The sequence below is a fragment of the Hemibagrus wyckioides genome, linkage group LG12, assembly GCF_019097595.1.
Source record: "Hemibagrus wyckioides isolate EC202008001 linkage group LG12, SWU_Hwy_1.0, whole genome shotgun sequence".
NCBI classification, from domain to species: domain Eukaryota; kingdom Metazoa; phylum Chordata; class Actinopteri; order Siluriformes; family Bagridae; genus Hemibagrus; species Hemibagrus wyckioides.
The window spans coordinates 10,708,550-10,728,858 of NC_080721.1; the positions used below are offsets into that span (position 1 = coordinate 10,708,550).

Genomic DNA, 20,309 nt, shown 5'->3' on the forward strand with positions numbered 1-20,309 from the left:
ACTGGATTTTTTTTGGAAATAGCTGAATATGTTGTTATGAATCTAAATCCCCTGGTCTGGAGCAGTGCTTTGTTGAGATGTCTCAGATTCCTCGCTCTGTGTTTTCTAATATCAGTGCTGTTGTGTTGACACACAGAGGATGCACAAAGTACTAAGTACAGGGTGCCAATAATTGACACTTTTGGTTTTATCTACAGTAAAGGTTTCTAGTAAGATTTTTCTTTTCTAGGAAAGAAAGAAAGACTAACATGGTTAAACAGACAGACAGAGACAGGCAGACAGACAGACAGATGCAGGTGGACAGACAAGCAGAGGGTCAGACAGACAGGCAGAGAAGGCAGACAGACAGACTAACAGAGATAGGCAGACCGACAGGCAGACAGACAGACAGGCAGAGAAGGCAGACAAACAAACAGACTAAACATACAGGCATACAGACTAAAAAACACAAGCAAACACACAGACAGGCAGAGAAGGTAGACAGACAGACAGACGGACTAAACATACAGACACACAGAGTAAAAAACACAAGCAAACACACAGACAGGCAGGGAAGGTAGACAGACAGACAGACGGACTAAACATACACACACACAGAGTAAAAAACACAAGCAAACACACAGACAGGCAGGGAAGGTAGACAGACAGACAGACGGACTAAACATACAGACACACAGAGTAAAAAACACAAGAAAACATACAGACAGGCAGGGAAGGTAGACAGACAGACAGACAGACAGAAACAGACTGACAGACAGGCAGACAAACAGACTAAACATACAGGCACACAGACTAAAATACACAAGCAAACACACAGACAGGCAGAGATGGCAGACAGACAGACTAACATACAGACAGAAACAGACTAACAGACAGACAGAAACAGACTAACAGACAGACAGAGAGAAAGAAAGAAAGAAAGAAAGAAAGAAAGAAAGAAAGAAAGAAAGAAATTAACAGACAGTCAAATAGACACAGACAGACAGACAGACAGACAGACAGACAGACAGACAGACAGACAGACAGATAGATAGATAGATAGATAGATAGATAGATAGATAGATAGATAGATAGATAGATAGATAGATAGATGAGTCCGTGGCTGCAGTGTGTGTGTGTGTGTGTGTGTGTGTTGTTCCTCTCTTGCTCCCCCACAGTGAAGATATTCCTGACTACAGGTTTATAAATAGACACTGCGCACTTCTCTGTTCGTTTCGGGGTCTCTGTGTTCCTCTTCTCCTCCTCTTCTCCTCTTTCTTTCTTCTCTCCCTCCCTCACTGCCTTTCTCTCAGCGCATGTGTTGGGTTGGGCGGTGAGTGTTTAGTCCTTCTCCTGTCGAAATGAGTCCTAGACACACACACACACACATCAGTTATGCTCTTTCATGTTTGTTCAGTACAGATGAAGAAGAGCGTAAGAGGATGTGTTTGGGAGTGAACTGCTCTGATGTCTGTGTAATGCAGCAGTGTGATGTTATTAACTTTAACATTCTGTTCAGATGAAAACAACCGAGATCAAAAACTGTTTCAAATTTTTAGGGCAAATCTGTTATGTCAGCCATTCATACCTTACATACAGTAAAAAAATATACTGAGTTACCCTCTACAAATTAGTCTTAATAAAGGGGTGTGGCCTCATTCTTATTCCGATATAGTAGGTGTGGCCTCTTTGTTAATCTTAATTAAGGGGGTGTGGCCTCTTTATTATTCTCAACATGGTGAGCCTAGCCTCTTTGTTAATCTTAATTAAGGGGTGTGATCTCTTATTATTATCAAAATAGTAAGTGTGGTCTCTTTGTCTTAATTAAGGGGCATGGCCTCTTTACCATTCTCAATATAGTAGGCGTGGCCTCTTTGTTAGTCTTAGTGAAGAAGTTGTGGTGTTTATGGAGGTGTGGCCTCTGTCTGTTCGCATAGGTTATCATAACAAATGTTATGGTCATGTGATAGCTGACCAACTCCCTACAGCCAGCATATGCAGTAACATTTAAATAAATGAGCTTGCAGTAAAGATGTATTTGTGTATAGTTAGCGCACGGTTAATAAATGTGGTACATATAGAGCATGTTCATCCAGCAACATTCTCATCCAACAAATCTCCTACAACAGAATGAAGCTCTGTGACTTTAAGGAGCATCATATTTAACAGTCAGATTTCTGTTGCTGATGCAGGTCACTTTCCCACGAGAGGGAGTTACGTTATGGCTTGATTTTCTTAACTTGTACTAAAGTAGTTTTAAAGTCAGAAGCTGTGCACAGGTCAGCCAGGAGCAAATCTACCCAGAATATCTAGCGTTGACTCGTTTGGTTTTGTTGGGGCTGTTGCTGTATTTTTAGCTTTGGATAATCTAGAATGTCTGTTCCCTGTGCTATCTGTCTCGGGGATGAGGCTGTTGCCACAGATACCAGACAGGGAGATGGCCATGACTTTGTTCTCATGACACACACACACACACACATACACTGGTTTAGTATAACACAGGCACCAGTGTTTTCATTGGATGGTGAAGCCAAGTTTATCATTACCATGCATGTAAGCATGAAGAAAACATGGTCATGAAGTAAAAAAAAATTTGGTGTTTAGTTGGCTAAAGGCTTCAGATGGCTAATTATTATACAGTTATTCTAAGGAGGCTGATAGTCATAGTGACGGAGGCGTGGCCTCTGCATTATTTAGTCCTAATGGAGGAGGTGTGGCCTGTTTGTCTGATAGTCACATTGAAGGAGGTGTGGCCTCTGTATGGGTTAGTCTTAATGAAAGACACATGGCCTCTGTATGGGTTAGTCCTAATGGAGGGGGTGTGGCCTGTTTGATGGTCTGTGTTAGTGGGAAGAAGAGCTTTAAGTGGTATAACTAATTTGAATTTATGCTATAAGGTTTGTATTTACATCATTTATGCCCATAACTTATCCTACAAAGGGAAGTGTATGGCTAGAATTATAATACAAATTACAAGAATAAGCAAGAAATTTTAGTCTTTACCTTCCTGACCACTCAAATCTGCTTTTCTGCCCGAGCAGGTGGAGCTGTGTGAGAGAGGTCAGATGCAACACAAGCCATTTTAACACCCAATACCATTCCTCTTGTTTCTTTCTTCTCACTTCCTTTACACATTTTCTCTCCTCTTCCCATCCCTCTACAGCTCCACATTTATCTCTCCATTCCCACCTCTATCCCTCTGTCCATTTCTCTCACTAACTGACCTGCATCCTTTAATATTTCATTTAAGCGTCTCACAGGATTTATCCAGGAGAAATGGACAGAGGAGGAAGCTGTAGTGAGAAAGATTGAAATAAACACAGCTGCATTTAAGGCAAGATAGGACAGGCAAAGAGAGATACAGGCGTAAGAGAAATATCTATCTGAGGAGACAGTTTAACTGGAGGGGAGAAAAGACTCTTTACGCAGCATTTTTGCAGAAAAACGGCACTAAAAGAAGGTGTTTGGAATTTTTTAGTGCCCTCTGCTGCTTGTGAGGTGGAATGCAAATTGCATTGTTTTTAAACATGTCTTTTACTTCAGCGTAACTAATCCCAACACTGAAATACATATGGCTGTTGATTTGTTTTTATAGAACAAAATACAAGGTCAGCTCATTTGAAGGTTGGAAAAATTTCAGTAAAACTTTTGAATAGACGCTAGTAAATCCACTGCATGGCTATATTAAGAAGCACCAAGATGAAATAAAAAACTAGTAAATCTTAATTAAAATTCTATTTTAATGTTAAAAAGAAAATTAAAAAAAAATGCACCACAGCCTGGAACTGAAGGCAAGACTTCGTCAAGGCTAGAACTAAACAACCTTTTAAGCCAGTGGGCGGAGTCATTTTAAATCCTTTGCTCCACCCAGTGCTAGTTTTAGCTGAGTTCTTTTGTTGTTGGCAATTTTTTGGCAACTTCTAATGTCTTCATTTCCACAAACACACACTGACTCAATATCTGGAAGTCACTGTGCTGTATGAGTACACACTTCCCTTCAGTCTCTCTAAACACTCCGGTGTACTGCAGCAGTCACCTTCTGTTTATACCACTATAAGCTCCTTGTCTTTGTGATCTACACACACACACACACACACACACACACTGTAGATCCAAACCCAGAGAGGAATACTGTATTTGTTGAAACACTTAATCCACTGTAAAGAGCGATCCCACACTTAATACTCTGTACTCAAACTTGATGGATTATTAGGGGTGTGTATTTCGGAGATGATACACTGATAATAATAAAACATGTTTAACCGTTCCATAGAGAAGGTCAGGAGACAGGAATAAAATATGATTCGATTTTTCAAATGATTTGGTGCATAAAATGATGTCGCACAATACAATGTGATTTTATACATACGTTCATACATGGATAAAACACCTTCACCACTGAGAGTGACAGTAATATAGGCCACACCTCCTACTCTGAGATTGACAACAATATAGGCCACACCTCCTACTCTGAGATTGACAGTAATATAGGCCACACCACCTACTTTGAGATTGACAGTAATATAGGCCACATCTCATTCACTAACACTGGCAGTAATATAGGCCACACCTCCTTCACTAACACTGAAATAATATAGGCCACACCTCCTACTCTGAGATTGACAGTAATATAGACCACACCTCATACTCTGAGGCTAAGAGTAATACAGGACACACCTCCTACTCTGAGACTGACAGTAATATAGACCACACCTCCTACTCTGAGGCTAAGAGTAATACAGGACACACCTCCTACTCTGAGACTGACAGTAATATAGACCACACCTCCTACTCTGAGGCTAAGAGTAATACAGGACATACCTCCTACTCTGAGATTGACTGTAATATAGGCCACACCTCCTACTTTGAGATTGACTGTAATATGGGCCACATCTCATTCACTAACACTGACAGTAATATAGGCCACACCTCCTACACTAACACTTAAATAATTTAGGCCACACCTCCTACTCTGATTGACAGTAATATAGACCACATCTCCTATTCTGAAACTGACAGCAACATAGGCCACACCTCCTTCACTCAGACTGACATACAAATATGCATGTATGTCAATCTGTGCACTTTGCTTGAAAGATGCACAGGCCATGCCTTCTTCACTTTAACCAAAAGGTGCATAAACCACGCCTTCTTCACTGGATCAGTACAGATGAATCATAAATGTTCCATTTTTATTTTACTTTATTCTATTCTGCGCATGTATTTGGGAATACGAGACAGATTTAGCACCTGTATGAATCACTCTGATTTCTCCTGGTGTATTTTTAGTATCCTACACATCTGAAGCTATTATATGAAAACAGAGACCTATGCCTCTTGTGACTCACAGCTCTATGACACTGAATGTGTGTCAGAAATCTCTCTCAGTCTCCCAGTTAACACATTACAACACATTGATTACAGGGATGCCAAGGCCTGGATTTGTGGGAAACAATACCATTATATGCTATAGGATGGTTTCACTCAGTTTAATTAAGCATGGATCAGTGTGAAAAATTTCTGATAACGATGATAACGCCCCAAAGTTTATCAAATATATTTCAGATTTGTTATATTTATAATCTAGATTTCAAATATGATCAAAATGGACAATATTAAATGACATACAACATGGAATCACCAGTGCATGCATTTATTTATTTAGTATTATATCTCAGTGCTGTCAAATGCTCAATTCTGATTGGTCAGGAAGTGCTGAGTGATTTCCCTGACGTTAGTGCCTGCTGCAATAACCAACAATAACCATTTCTGTACAAACATGGCCTAGATCAACTAAAGTGCTGATCTACCACTGTGATAAATTACATTTTTTAAAAATGATGTCTAATTTATGATATTATTTCTTTGATTAGATATGGCTTTGTATAAATCAGGCCACTGCCGTGTTTTCTTCCACATCTCCCTGCCCAGCTGTAGCTCTCCACGGTGATCTGAACACACAAACGATATGCTTTCTTTTCTCGCTTTTATTTGTATTATTTATTTATTCCCCAGTGGTGATTCTCACTGTTCTGTATATAAGAATTTCTCTGAAAGGCTATTTTCAGCACAACGCTATATTTGCCATTGTTTATTAAGTGTTCAACTTTCTGAGAAAAGCATTGGCAAGGAACAAGTAGCATTTTATTGTTGTTTAATTGTCAGAGGCTTTGTTGGAGGTCCTGGATCTGCGTAAATCACTGAATGAGCTTTGCACGTTCCCAAAAAATTAGCTAAATGCCATTGGTCTCTTAGTGCTGATGTTGTTTATGAGTCTGAATCATGTAATTGCTCCAGGATTATAATGAAAAATGCAGCTCTTCATTGGTACATTTTTTTTTTTACTGGGGTATTTCTTTACTTCTATATGGAAGTATAAACCCTAAGAGTTTGGTTGTCAGATTCCCGTTCAGTCTCTTAAAGAACATCATAACCTCGGCTTTTCACTAATACCATCCCTTCACTCCCGATTGTGATATTTACACCATCCTTTCATAGATCATTTTTCATTTTTATCATAAATTAGTCCATGCCTCTACTTCTTCTGGTGTGGCACAGTATGTGGTGCTGGCCACCCAAAACAGGTCGGCTAAACGCCATTAGTCCCTCAGTGCTGTTGTCAGTTAGGAATGCAGGCCTTATGCCCAGTTCTCACAACACAGATGAACATCTAATTGCGCCAAGAGGGATTCTAATGGAAAGTGCAGTTCACTTTGTGTCAGCATGCCTGCTAAAACAAATATGACTCACTCCGCTATTACTTATGTTTGTTCATATTTTCATATCTATTTTCCAATAAGACCACTTAGTCCTTTGTCATAGGTTTTGAGGCCATTTACTTTTCCATTTTTGGTTTTGGATGCCTGCAGCAGTGTGTGACTTTTTAATCATGCTGCTCAGTTCTGTATATACTGAAGAGTCCGAGAGAGAAAATGGACGAGCCAAGGTGAATGTGTCTGCTGAATAATTAACATTCCCCCCCATGCTGATGTTATGTCTCGTCGAGTTGTATAAACCGGACAGGCTTCTTGCCTTTCTGTTACAAGCTGGAACCTGAGGGCTGTGTTCATGACTGAGTTTAATGACTTAAGTCCAAACGTTATGTCAGTATTTACGTGGGGAGAGGTACGTGTATTCACATGTGTTGGGTTAAGCACCTGTTTGAGACAGTTTTCTGGGTGTGGCATTCAGATTATGCTAATCACTTCTCTTTTAACCTGAAAAAATCAGGGATAGAAAATATGGACTGAATTTAAAAGTCCAGTAGGCTTTTATCAAGCCTATATGGCACATGAGGTCAAAGTGCATAACTGAGACACGTTGCTGTTTTAAGTAAACTCCACCCTGAGTGCGCAACTATTGTATAACTTCTGGAGTAAAAAGTCTGGAGTAACGGAGGTCTGAATAATAAAAGTCACAAGTCTGATATTAAATCCTCACCAAGCAGTCCTAACTTGAGTGACTATCAGCTCAACGAATACAGCTCTGACCTGCCCTGGATTATGTGTGATCTGTGATGGTTTAATTTTTTAAACATCTATATTTTTGCATTTCTGCAGACGGAGGAACCAAGAAACTACGCAGCACCATCAGGAGGAGCACGGAGACGGGTATCGCCGTGGAGATGAGGAACCGTGTGACGCGGCAGGGCAGTAAGGAGTCGACAGATGGAAGCACTAACAGTAACAGCTCAGAGGGAACGTGAGTGGAGAGAGCGTAAAGTTCTTAATTGTTCAGTTGCACGTATTCAGTGTCTGCGTTATGTTGCTGGTGCCATATTTGTGTATTTTTTGCTCTGTTTCATGTCCAATAGTTTCATCTTCCCTACCACCCGACTGGGCCCGGAGAGCCAGTTCAGCGACTTCCTGGATGGCCTTGGCCCCGCCCAGATCGTTGGGCGTCAGACATTAGCCACACCTCCAATGGGTGAGTCTCAAGCACAGAATGTGTTTCCTATTATGTCAATGAATAAAATAAAAAACAAAAATGCTCATTTTTTTATTTGAGGATATGGTAGCTAAGTGGTTAAGGCATTGAACTACTGACTGGAAGGTTGTTAGTTTTCATCCCTGGTCCTCCAAGCTGCTACTGCTGGGCCCCTGAGAAAGGCCCTTAACCCTGAATTGCTCAGTTGTATAAAAATAGAGATAAATTGTAAGTCGCTCTGGATAAGACCGTCTGCAAAATCCCAGAAATGTAAATTTAGTAGCTGAATAGATTTTTTATGACCTTGAATAAAGACTTCAGGAATATTACTTAGGGTGTATTGCTTCTTATTGTTATTTTTTTTATTATCATTGTCTGGGTTGATATTTGATATAGACTACGCTGTCTTTTGTCACCACCTGCTGTTCAGTAAAGTAAATCGCAGTCCAAAAATTGACCACATTAACATACATCCAGAAATGTATTATTATATTATTTTCGTATAAAAAAAAAAAATCTGTGTGAATGAAAAATCTCATTCAGGAATCATTTAAATTACTTCTGATGAATTACTGATGAACCCTCAAGAAATCCTTATAATGAATGCATCACCTGTACTATCAGATAATAATAATAATAATAATAATAATAATAATAAAACATTAAGGCCATACATTTATATATGGATTTATCTATATTTTATTTAAACTAAACGGTATTTGTACTATTGCATCATTATTGTCCACTTGTGTAGGCGACGTCCATATCGGAGTGATGGATCGAGGTGGTCAGATCGAAGTGGAGATCACCCAAGCCAGGGGTTTAACACCTAAACCAGGCTCAAAGAACATTCCAGGTAATATATTCAATGCAATTTAGAACGTTCTAAAACTCTAAACTTCTACATAAAGAACTAAGTGTAGAAACATATGGCACTGTTTCTTTACCCTGAATAAAAATGGATTTTATCTTCGTGTCTGCAGCGACATATGCAAAGGTTTATGTCCTGGAGAATGGAGCGTGTCTCTCCAAGAAGAAAACCAAAGTGGTGAAAAAAATGCTGGACCCGACCTACCAGCAAACACTGCTGTTTGATGAAAGCCCACAGGGCAAAGTGTTACAGGTGGGAAAATTAGCTTCTATTCGGTTCACTCGATCACAATGTTCTTATCCATTCTTCTCAGGTTTTAGCTGCAGCAGATTAGCTTATTTTAGCTAGCTTACTTGAGTTAGCAGTGCACATTATTTACATTTTTAGAAACATGGCTTATAAAATCTCAGACACCTTGTCAGGTTAGCTCGAGCTACGGTTAACATATTAGCAAAGAATATAGCTTATAGATGTGATTATAACTTGACTATAAATGTCGCAGTTCTATCTTTGTTGCCTGTGTTCATTTAATTATTTGTAGCAATCGTTTAGTATCTAAGTATGACTTAACTTCTCTCAGAAATCCTGTCAGGATAGCTCATGCTAGTTAGCTAGTTTGTATCACTCGTATGGCTTGAAGTCTCACAGAGATAGCTCAGAGTAGCTATTTAGCTCATAACTTGTAATAACTTATCTAGCTAATTTTAATTAGCAGTAAGATTTGTTTACATGTATAAGTATGGCTTAAATCCTCTCATAAATCCTGTCAGGTTAGCTAAAAAATCATGTCAGGTTCATTTGTATTAGCAGTAGAAATTATTTGCATGTATAAGTAGGCCAAAATACTTTCTGTCAGGTTAACTCAGGCTAGTTAACTAGTTGGAATCAGCAGTAGCAATTGTTTCCATGTATAAATGTATAAATATGGCTTATATTTTCTCAGAAATCCTGACAGGATAGCTCATGTTAGTTAGCTAGTTAGCAGTTATTTACATGTATAAGTATGGCTTAAATTCTTTCAGAAATAGCTCATAGTAGCTTGTTAGCTCATAGTAACTAGCTGGCTAAAAGCTGTGAAATTACAGCTATATATATATTATATATGAAGAAGAATCCAGGAAGTAACTTGTGTACTTCTTTTCTTGTATTTCTGTACAGATAGTGGACGTATTAAAAGTTTAGCAAAGTACACAGTATCTCCATAGTGACAAATTATAGTGTCTCTGTGGTTGTTGTAGCACGAATTGTTTGCCCCTCTGTCCTCTAGGTGATTGTGTGGGGCGATTACGGCCGCATGGACACCAAGTGCTTCATGGGAATGGCCCAGATCCTCCTGGACGAGCTGGATTTGTCCTCAATGATTGGCGGCTGGTATAAGCTGTTCCCCACTTCCTCTCTCGCCGAGCCCAGCATCGGTCAGCTGACCCGACGCCTCTCACAGTCCTCACTCGAGAGTGCCACCAGCCCCTCATGCACCTAGAAACGGCCCTTTCTCCTCGTCTTCTCTCTGTGTCTTTATAGTCCCATTCTCTTTTTTGTGCAATTCAGTCTTAAATGCAACACCGTGAGTGGAAACGCATAGATTGCTATTTTGTCTGGCTCACACACACACACATGCACACACACACACACACACACACATACAAACGCACACACACACTTCATTCCATCTGTTCGTCTCTTCCTCTTTCATTATAATATAGCAGGAGACGAGAGTTAAATCATACACCTTGTTGTCTAACTCTCCCATAAGCTGGAAGGCTGCTAATCCAGAAGCGCACACACACACACACACACACACACACACAAAGAAATCAACAGTTGAATGTGTAACAATATAGAGAATTTGACTGTTGACAGTGAGATTTGGCTCGTCAGTTCTCACACACACACACTTTCCAGAAGTTTTACAGAAGATGTAGCATTTATACATGCGCAACCCATAAAGAGCAGAGCGCTTACGATCATCACGCTTACGATATCCACCCCTCACGCCAGAAAAAAAAAAAAAAAAACTTCACTTCTTCACTTCTTCTGTTTTCCTAAAACTCTCTATGCCAAACCTGCTCAAACGTTTCTTTTTTAAAACCAAAGCAATTCTTCTTATATGTAGTGTTTGTAGAGTATGGATATGTAGCAGAGTCAACGACTTTCGGTGAGATGCAAAAACAAAAAGAAAAAAAAATATATCTGTAGAGTTTAACGTACACACAGTCAGATCCAGAATGGCTTCACCCTTGATAAAGATAAATGGAAGATACACAGAACAGATGAAACACACTTCAAACACATTTTAACCTTCTATCACAGAAGCACAGCTGTCAGGCAGACCCTTTTCTTTATACATGGATGCCACCTCCATCAACAAGCACACCAGCACTGAGCCTTTCCCTTTAATTACCCAGAATATTCCAGAAGGATTTCTTCGCATTTCTTCATCAGATTAAGAATTGTCCCGATTTCATCACTATGATTATTTACATCACGATAATTGCCTTTAGCACGGTTTACAACATGATGTGATTGCCTTCCCTGAGCCTACAATGCTGCCCTCAAAACAGTCGAAAAAAATTTCGTCCCTTACAAGACAACTGTCCTTGTGCTGCCTCTAGACTTTAAAGCACAAACACTGCCCAAAAGATTTGCATCTAGAAGTAGCTCCTGTCTTAAATGGAACTGTTATTTAGATCATCGAGAATCCACAAGTTATACATGATATGTGCAGTATATAGCAATATATATATTTCACATCAGGGGTGGACAAATCATTTACATTCTGACAGACACACTTATCCAGAGCGATTTACTTTTTTATCTCATTTTATACAACAAGCAATGGAAGGTTAAGGACCTTGTTCAGGGGCCAAGCCACGGCAGCTTGGTGGACCTGGGATTCAACCTCACAACCTCCCCATCAGTAGGCCAACGCCTTAAACACTTAACTACCACATCCCCACACCACAAGCTTGTTTATTAGCAGGTGTAATGAATTGTAAGATAATTTTTTAAAAATGACCCGGGAAAGAAAAAAAGCCCTATGGACTTTCACCAAGTAGCAATTTACTTACTTTGTATGTTTCAACATGACATCACACACTACTTTTATTAGTTGAATAATTTTTCTGGAAGCTCCAGGGTTGGAGGTTCGATTCCTGCCTGGGTGTGGAGTTTGCATGTCCTCCCTGTGCTTGAGGGTTTGCTCCAGGTTCTCTAATTTCCTCTCCCAGTCCAAAGACATGCCTTATAGGCTGATTGGCATCTCTAAATTGTCCATAGTGTATGAATGAGTGTGTGATTGTAGACTTTGATGGATTGGTCCTTTGTGACCTCAGTCTTGTGTCCCCTGGAATAGACTCCAGGTTCTCTGTGACAGTATGTAGGATAAAAGCTACAGAAAATAAACAGATGGAATAAATTTCCTTATACAGTTGATTTATTTACAAAAATATACAAGAGTCGTGTACGTCCATGATAAAGTGGAATTACGGCTATATGGAATATTCCTCATAAGCATTTGAGTATTCACTGATTTTTATTATTTAAATCAGTCAACTAGGTAATAAGTTTTTGTGTATTTAGCTCTGTTCAACTGAACCATGAAACTGGGCAGCACTCTGGCTGTAATGAAGTGTATGATTTGTCCATCTCTGTGTATGATGAAGCATATTCTAGCTCCACAGATCAAATCTACTCATGTAAAACGATGATTTCAGTCTGTATTCAACAACATTTCAGTTCAATCTGCAGAAACCACCAAGGTTCAGATTTCAGTCAAACTGAAAAAGTCTACTAACACCATTAGTCTTGATGATGGTGTCTGAGTCAGCTGTATCAAACAATTTCCCCTAAACAGTTTCACATATTTCCTTCACAGTAACTATTTCTCTTTTTCTTTTCCCTCATCCCGTTTCTGATGCCGAAATGTGCCTCGGGTGTAACAGGGAGTTTATTTTTAGCGTCAGAACACCGTAGCACTTTCTCAAAGTCACAGTGCCATTTAGGATTTGATGTTTATCGATTGCTGACAATAAGGGCTTTTTTATTTTCCTGGTAGCACTTTGTCCTGATGGCAAAAAGAGACCCATTTTCACATCCCCAGTCATGCAAAGTCCTGATACAGTAACAGCCATTTTAGTGATGTGCCATTTTGTTTTCACTGCAAATTCAGATTTTCTATACGTTAAGGCACATGGATCATTACTTATGCTGTATGTATCTATCCTTTATGTTTATCAAGGGTGTTTCTGATTCAGGATTCGGGGGTAACTGTCAAGACGCACACACACACACACACACACACACTCTTCTTAAGGGCAGGGCTCAAATTCACCAGTCAGGTTATTTAAATGCACATAACTCCTGTTACATATAGTAGCATAAATGTATGAATTCAAACAGAGGACATTATATATATAAAAATATAAAATCTAGATAATATATAAAGATAAGATATTTGTGTTAATGTATTTATTATCTGCATGTTTACTCACAGAAAAACAAATATAAAGTGTTGTTTTAAGCTTGCCTTTAAACGCATATAGACTATATAGACTGTATTTATTTTGCCGATGCTGTCGTTTTCTTTCTCTTTTTCTTTTCTTTTCTTTTCTTTTTTTGTTTTGCTGAATGTCGGATCTGCACTGAAGGGTAGCTTCATGACAAGGCTCTGTTCAGTTTCTCCGGCTGTAAAGTGAACCAACGTTCAAGCGAACAACTAAACCAGCAGCTCAATTTGTAATACAGAAGAGCAAAAAGTGTCATGGACATGAAGTCTTATTAACAAACACGGTGGACCTTCCGGGGGTTTTTTTTTGTTATTTTATTTTTTTTATGCTTGGACGATGGAGACTTTTCTTTCGACCAGCATCTAGATCTAAATGACTAAAGGCCTTATCCTGGAGGTCATGAAACGAATGGAAATGAATATCGATAGCCTGTTAATCAAAGCCCAAGAGTGATGGATTTTCTCAGCGAGCTCTTTAAATGCTGGGATTGTAGCTAAACAGGTGAAATCATCTTCTCCATTCAGCCTTATAGGCACCATGGAGACTTCTCAAGATGTTTCTTGTTTTGTTTTGTTTTTTTAAACATGGTCCTTCTTATGTATCTTAGATCTGGACACAGGATTACGAGTGTTGAGTTTTTTTTTCCACATTTCATATATATATATCATCTCACATATCATGTCTCAACAGTTACTTTTCCATATCTTCAAGGATAGAATTCATGTTTAAGGAACCTTTTTAAGTTTTCCTCCATGGTCAAAGACACTGCTTGGTGACCATAAAAATTTAAGCTTGGAGTTTCCTGTGAAAACAACAATTTCGAATTTATTCCCATTAATCTGGCCAAATTTTTATTCTCCATGTTATGGACTCCACAGGGGACTGAATGAGATATTCATAATCATAATCAGCATGCTATGTTTTGATTTAACAGGAAGTAAGCACAGCTACTCTGACATCTCTGAAATATGTGAATTACGCATTCACAATATGTGATCATGATGCATACTGTTATTAAGAGCATTTCCCCAGCAGATTGTCTTCGACTTTCATCCATTTCTATTGAACATAACGTTTCAAAAAAAAAAGTGTGATTTTAGGTCATTTTCACGCTTGAATTTTTTTCCAGACTTCTGAATCGTGAGTTTGGTTCAATTAGCTCAGGAGCATTCGCAAGATCCGATCTGTATTGCTCTTAAAAACTGGCCTGGGATTCACTTTAAACTGAACTGCGGCACGATCTGCATCGGCTATCTGCGTTCAGAGCCGCATGCTGAATAATGTCACTTTACGCCCTGTGTCTACTTTCAGAATGCAGAGAAAAGAGTTATTGATACGTAAAAGCAGAATTCTACAGGACCGGAGTGCTTGTAATTAGCTTACCTATGTGAGCAGTTGTGAAAAAGGCATGTCTTGTGTCTCTGCACTAAAAATCTTAAAATCTGCTAAGAGTAAAAATTCTTGTTCTATGAGCTCAGCACCTTGTTCGGAGGTATTCCAGCACGGTGATTTCTCATGGTAAATGAAGACCTTAGTGACGTGACACTCCATCAGCGTGTTCTGAAGGAATTGTTTGTGAACACAAACCTCTGATTTTAAGCCCCGCCCCAAAAATCAGTCTGTAGTGTAGATTCAAATATTCCGATTTTTCAAGTGTGAAAATGTCCTAACTACTGTTTCTCATATAGCTGTTTTCTTCTATGGAACTGTTTATTTACCTATTTTTTTTTTATTTTTATTATTCACCCTTTATATTTTTCTGTGCGCAATGATACTATATGATGTTTAAATCAGAATATCCCAAAAGGAATGCACATTCGGACCTTCTGCCTTCTGTTTGCACTTGATCTCAGACCAAAAAGACTACTATGATAGCTTAAAAACTAATTTAAAACAAAACAACGACGACAATATTGGCTCTAAACCAAGCTCAAGTCTCCAGGATTATTTGTTTGTCTACATTTTTGCCCATTTCCATTAAGACATCATTACATTTTGTAAGAAACGTGGACAAATGGGCTAAAATGGTTTTATTTTAACCCACATTATTTTAAGTATCACCATTCTCTCCCTTTCGACATTCATGTTGCAAATACTCAAAGAATCAAGATCTCGAGTATAAATGTCTTACATTGCTTCAGTAAGAAGTGTGTGTATTCATGTTTAAGTTTCTTAATGACTGAAAAGAAACGTCATTTTTTATTCTAAAGGTTCCTCTCTGACTGTACTGAAACACATCTTCTTCTTTTCTTTTTTTTTTGCACTTTCTCACGGCTGAATGTTTTGTCTGAAACTCTGAAAACTCTATTATTAGATATTACTATTTTTCCATGTGATTTTTATGTATACTTGGCACTTGAGATTGTACATGTCCTTTACCTGTAAATGAAGTACTTACACACTTTTATTGGCCTTGCAGGTCTGCAGAATGACAAGAAATGACAAGAAAACGAACACTGAATGCATGAATACTTGTATCCTAGTAGTTTTATTTCCTTCAGGTCTAGTGGTTGGTTTGGTTTTGTTGGATTCAGGATTCTGTTTGATTAAGGGCAACGGTGAGCTGGACCTTTGAGCTTTCTCTTCCTGTCTTGGTCATTTCTGTGGTTTGAATGTGTTGCACTGGGATGCAGTGGGTAGTGTTGATGTCTCACAGGTCCAGGGTGTGATCCTGATGTTGGGTAACTTCCTGAATTGCCCTGACTTCCTCTCTCCTCCTTACAACATGCAGGAATGTAGACTGGGTGAGCTAAAGTGGCTCTAGGTGTGAATAAGAGTATGTAAAAGAGGCTTGGCTTCTCATCCAGGGTGTATTCTCACTTCACACTCAGTGTTTCTGGGTCCCAGGCTACAGATCCAACAAACTGGTGTTTACAATGAGTTTAAAGCCTGTTGGATGCTTTAGATAATGACATACAGTATACACTGTACATGGTATACATTCTGTACTGAAGTCCACACTAACAGGGGAATGAAAGTTGCATGCATGATTTTGCAAGCGCATTTTAAGAAAGTTAGAGTTCTGATTTTGTGTAGATCGTCTCTGCTTCGGTTTGTTCTTAATGCTTCAGCCAGACTAAATAAAAATAATAATAAAACATAAAGAAGGCAACACTTTGATAACTTTAAAGTTATCTACTACTGATTGTATGATGTATCACAGATTGTCTAACAGGTTGAGGATTGTGGTGCTGAGGTGACACCAGTATGGCTCCCCATATACTGTGTGGATGAGCTTCGTAATACATGTGGATCCCTGGAGAGCTACTAATCTTACTAAAGTTACAATAATGTGATGGACAGGGTTATGGTTCATGACGTCATCGGAATGAAATTAGTCTCGCTTGTTAGATCGTTGGAGATTTTTGAAGGAGATAAAGGGATGTAACATGGTTTTGTGTTTTCTCCAAATTTGGTCATTCCCCATTTCCAACCCTTTAGCTAGCATTCCCATCTCAACCAAGCAGAGAGGATAACACTTGCTTCTACTGAGACATGAGCTGAAGCCAGCCAACCACACCTATTTGAACTTCTGCTCATGCTGAGCCGAAAAATAAAACTCAGAGAAAAGTGCTATCCGCCCTCTTACGCATACCTGAGCTCACAGGCACTCATGATTGGCTGGTTTCACTCTGACTGACAGGTAATAGTGTATCTCTATCCTATAACCCAGACAACAAGGCCAGGGACTGTGGTTTTGTCCAAATTTAGTAATTCCCGTCAACGGGGCAGAAAAATGCGGAGAGGTTGAGAGGTCAGGTTATTGCTTGTAGCATTAAATAGAACTTTATTTGTTACAATCCAACAAAATACCTGTTTTTGCCAGAATTTAAAGGCCAATTTGGATAAGCTTTCCAAACTCTAGTGTTTTACAGACTATTCCTTATTAGAATTCACTGTAGCAAGAATTGTTTGTGTGGAAAATGTATTTTTGCTGACAGAATGGCATGACTTTGATGTAAAGTAGACTATTTAGTAGCTAATTGGTGCATTAGTGGCATGGATATCATTGTGTACTACATAAACCCATTCAGTCAGTTAAAACCTGGCACGCTAAACAAATATGGCATCTAGCTATACGATACAAGATACGGTTATGCTGTATTTCTTTACACGCTGTCGCTTGCAATGCATTGTGGGTCGTACACACAGTTTCTTGACCACCAAGATTAGCAAACCAAAAAAAAAAAAAGTCTGAACAGACTCTGTGTTCTAGTATGTAGGACTGTTCTTCAAATATCTGATGTTCTAGTAAGTTCTTGGGTCGTGAGCTTCAGAGACTTGGTGTTAGGAAGCTATTGGGATTGTTAGTGATGAAACCCTCTTTGTCTTTGTGAGGTTTCCTTCGCTAGCATGTTTTATTAACCTGTTGCATTTCTACATACTTCAAGGCGAACACTAGATGGCGTGTTTTTCACTTTACTGACTTTCTGTGTTCGCTCGATCCCGATGATTTATATGCGGCATAAATGCTCAGAATTTTTGGTTTTACACCAAATTGCAGGCCTTTTTTTTTTTATTGTTGGTCACTTTAACATGCGTTGCGCTATCGTGAAATGTCGTTTTATTTTTTTAAACAAAACCGGAACAGGGAGTTTTGTAGAAAGCGAGAGCGTTTCATTCGAGGCTGGAAAACGGCCTTGTCCAAATTCTGCCTCTGATATGTTATCACGAGGGCTTTGTGAAAGTTGTTTACTTTATTTCCGAGGTGTGTTATTGCGGTGCTGGAATCCTGTTGGATCGACCGAAAGGCTTGAGTATTTTCCCATGATGTATCTGTTTTCTAACCAAGATTGATGAATGTATTTATTTGATTAGCACTGAATTGTAATAAGAGTTTTTGAAGTCTTATTTGCTTTTTTTCCAGTTCTTTAGAGGCTAAGGCCAGACTTTATTTCATTTTGCAGGGTGTGTTTTTTTTTTTTTAAAGCCCTTTTTTAATCACAGATCAAAAAACGAATCTGTCTCTGTTTCTAATCTGGAACCTGTAGCACTATTAACATGTCGGTTTCCACTTATGGTAGTGATTATAACGTGTCATTTTTGTGTAAACAACAACATAGGAATATGAATTTTACTCTTTCGTAGCATGAGTTTGCCTTCCGTTCAGTTTGCAATAACCTCTTAAAGACGGTCCGAAGAAAAGGGCGGGGTTTAGCCTCACTCGGTTCAGTTTTGTTGATAAACCCAACTCACAATAATCTTTTTGTATTCATTTCATTTGCACTATATCTTTTAGAAAATCATTTTCAGTGACAGGACACAATAAAAGTGCACTCATATGGTACAAAATGATGGCTTCTGCACTCAATTTTCCTGTCTAGGAGGCCTACATAGGGATATAAAATAAGGCTTCTGTACTCTATGTAGTGCACTAAATTCTTACTCTCTATGTAGGCAACCTAGATAGGATATAAGATAATGGCTTTTACACCCTGTGTAGTGCCCTGTATGTTTAGTAAATTATCAGCCGCCTATTTGTTGGTCATTTTTATAGTATAAACAGCACACTAATGGGCGTCTAGGAAATATGAATCATGGCTTAAGCTACGTTCACACATCTATAAGTCCCCTTGGTCTTTAGCTACAGCTCAAAATGTCTGAAATGTAGTGCACTACATACAGTGTAGAAAACATTGTATAGTTTCAGCTGAATGTAGGTTGAGGTTATTATCAGCAAAGTTATTATTTTTTCAGAGTAGTAAATAAAAAAACAACAACATGGAGTTTGTGTCTGCTCGTGTACGTAACAACACTGTAGTCTTAATCCATCAATCATCGCTATCCTTTTTCTTTTTGTGTGTTGTTAAAAAGAGCACAAGAACATACATGTGTTTTGTTTTCCACCATGTGCTTATGGAAGGATTTTAAAAGTACAAATATTGAGAGAGAGAGAGACAGAGAGAAAAAGAGCATCATCAGAAATGTAGCTTCCCTTAAACACACCCGATCATGTTCTGTATTAAAGCTTTCACTGATGTGCTGAAGGACGTTAGAAGTGATCAGTCTTTAACTGGAGCTCGGAGAGGAGCTCAGGTGTGTGTGGAAATGGCGGTTAAGGTGCACACACTCACCACTAACCTGTCTTCGTGCATTGTAAAGGAGGGTGACGGAGTGTGCAGGAGCTCGCTACCGAAATGGAAACGCTACAGGAAACGGGAGCTGTAATTTTCTACTTGTGCTTTGTAAACGTTTTCTATGTGCAGTATTTGATAATGTAAAACTGGTATTTTTGTGGTTTGTACGCTGAGGAAACGATGATTTAAGGTGCACGTAGTTTTTTAAGAAAATTAGAAAGGATTAAAAAAAAATAATAAAAAAGTTTTAAATCTGAAGCCTGTATCTGCATGCCCATCGAGTGCTGGAGGATGGAATTCAATAAAGTTTTATTGGAATCATTGTTTTGTCTTTGCATTATTATTATGATTATTATTATTATTGTTATTATTATTATTATTTCCAATTTGAGTTAGTGTTTGTTAACTGATGTTCTTGTACTGCTGTTACTGAAAATAAATCTGACCAATCAGATTTCAGTATTACTGTGACATAACAAATAGTATTGTACAGTATATAGTATAGTTCAGTACAGTATAGTAGAGTATTGTCTCTCCACGAATTAACGCACAATCAGGAAATCGCCACCAAAGATTTTCCACAGGTTTGGGCCAGGACGTGTCGTGTGACGTCATTACAACACATTCACTCTCTTCCATTCACGTGCGTCGAACACGAGTACAGCTCTCATGGAAAGTAATCACACGTGTCTTAACTCGTCAGGTTAAAAGAATCCTGTGCTTGTAAATTCACAGAAAATCAGCAAGTTGCATTGCAAATCTTTAAAAAAAAAAAAGCTGCAGAATTAAACTTTATAGTATAGTATACACCGATCAGCCATAACATTATGACCAGTGCCAGGTGAAGTGAATAAGACTGATGATCTCCTCATCATGGCACCTGTTAGTGGGTGGGATATATTAGGCAGCAAGTCAACATTTTGTCCTCAAAGTTGATGTTAGAAGCAGGAA

The 20,309-nt window shown here is 38.7% G+C and overlaps 1 protein-coding gene across 4 annotated transcripts in view; it reads left to right on the forward strand.

The window, feature by feature from the left end:
• rims3 (regulating synaptic membrane exocytosis 3) overlaps window positions 1–19,681 on the forward strand; it is a 65,855-nt gene extending 46,174 nt beyond the window's left edge. For all 4 annotated transcript variants that reach the window (XM_058404664.1, XM_058404661.1, XM_058404662.1 and 1 more), the window contains exons 3-7: window positions 7,539–7,680; window positions 7,793–7,905; window positions 8,660–8,761; window positions 8,889–9,028; window positions 10,044–19,681. In XM_058404664.1, coding sequence (XP_058260647.1) covers window positions 7,539–7,680; window positions 7,793–7,905; window positions 8,660–8,761; window positions 8,889–9,028; window positions 10,044–10,256 — 710 coding nt within the window. In that variant the 3' untranslated portion in view covers window positions 10,257–19,681. The remainder of the gene's footprint in view (window positions 1–7,538; window positions 7,681–7,792; window positions 7,906–8,659; window positions 8,762–8,888; window positions 9,029–10,043) is intronic.
• The last annotated feature ends 628 nt before the right edge of the window (window positions 19,682–20,309 follow it).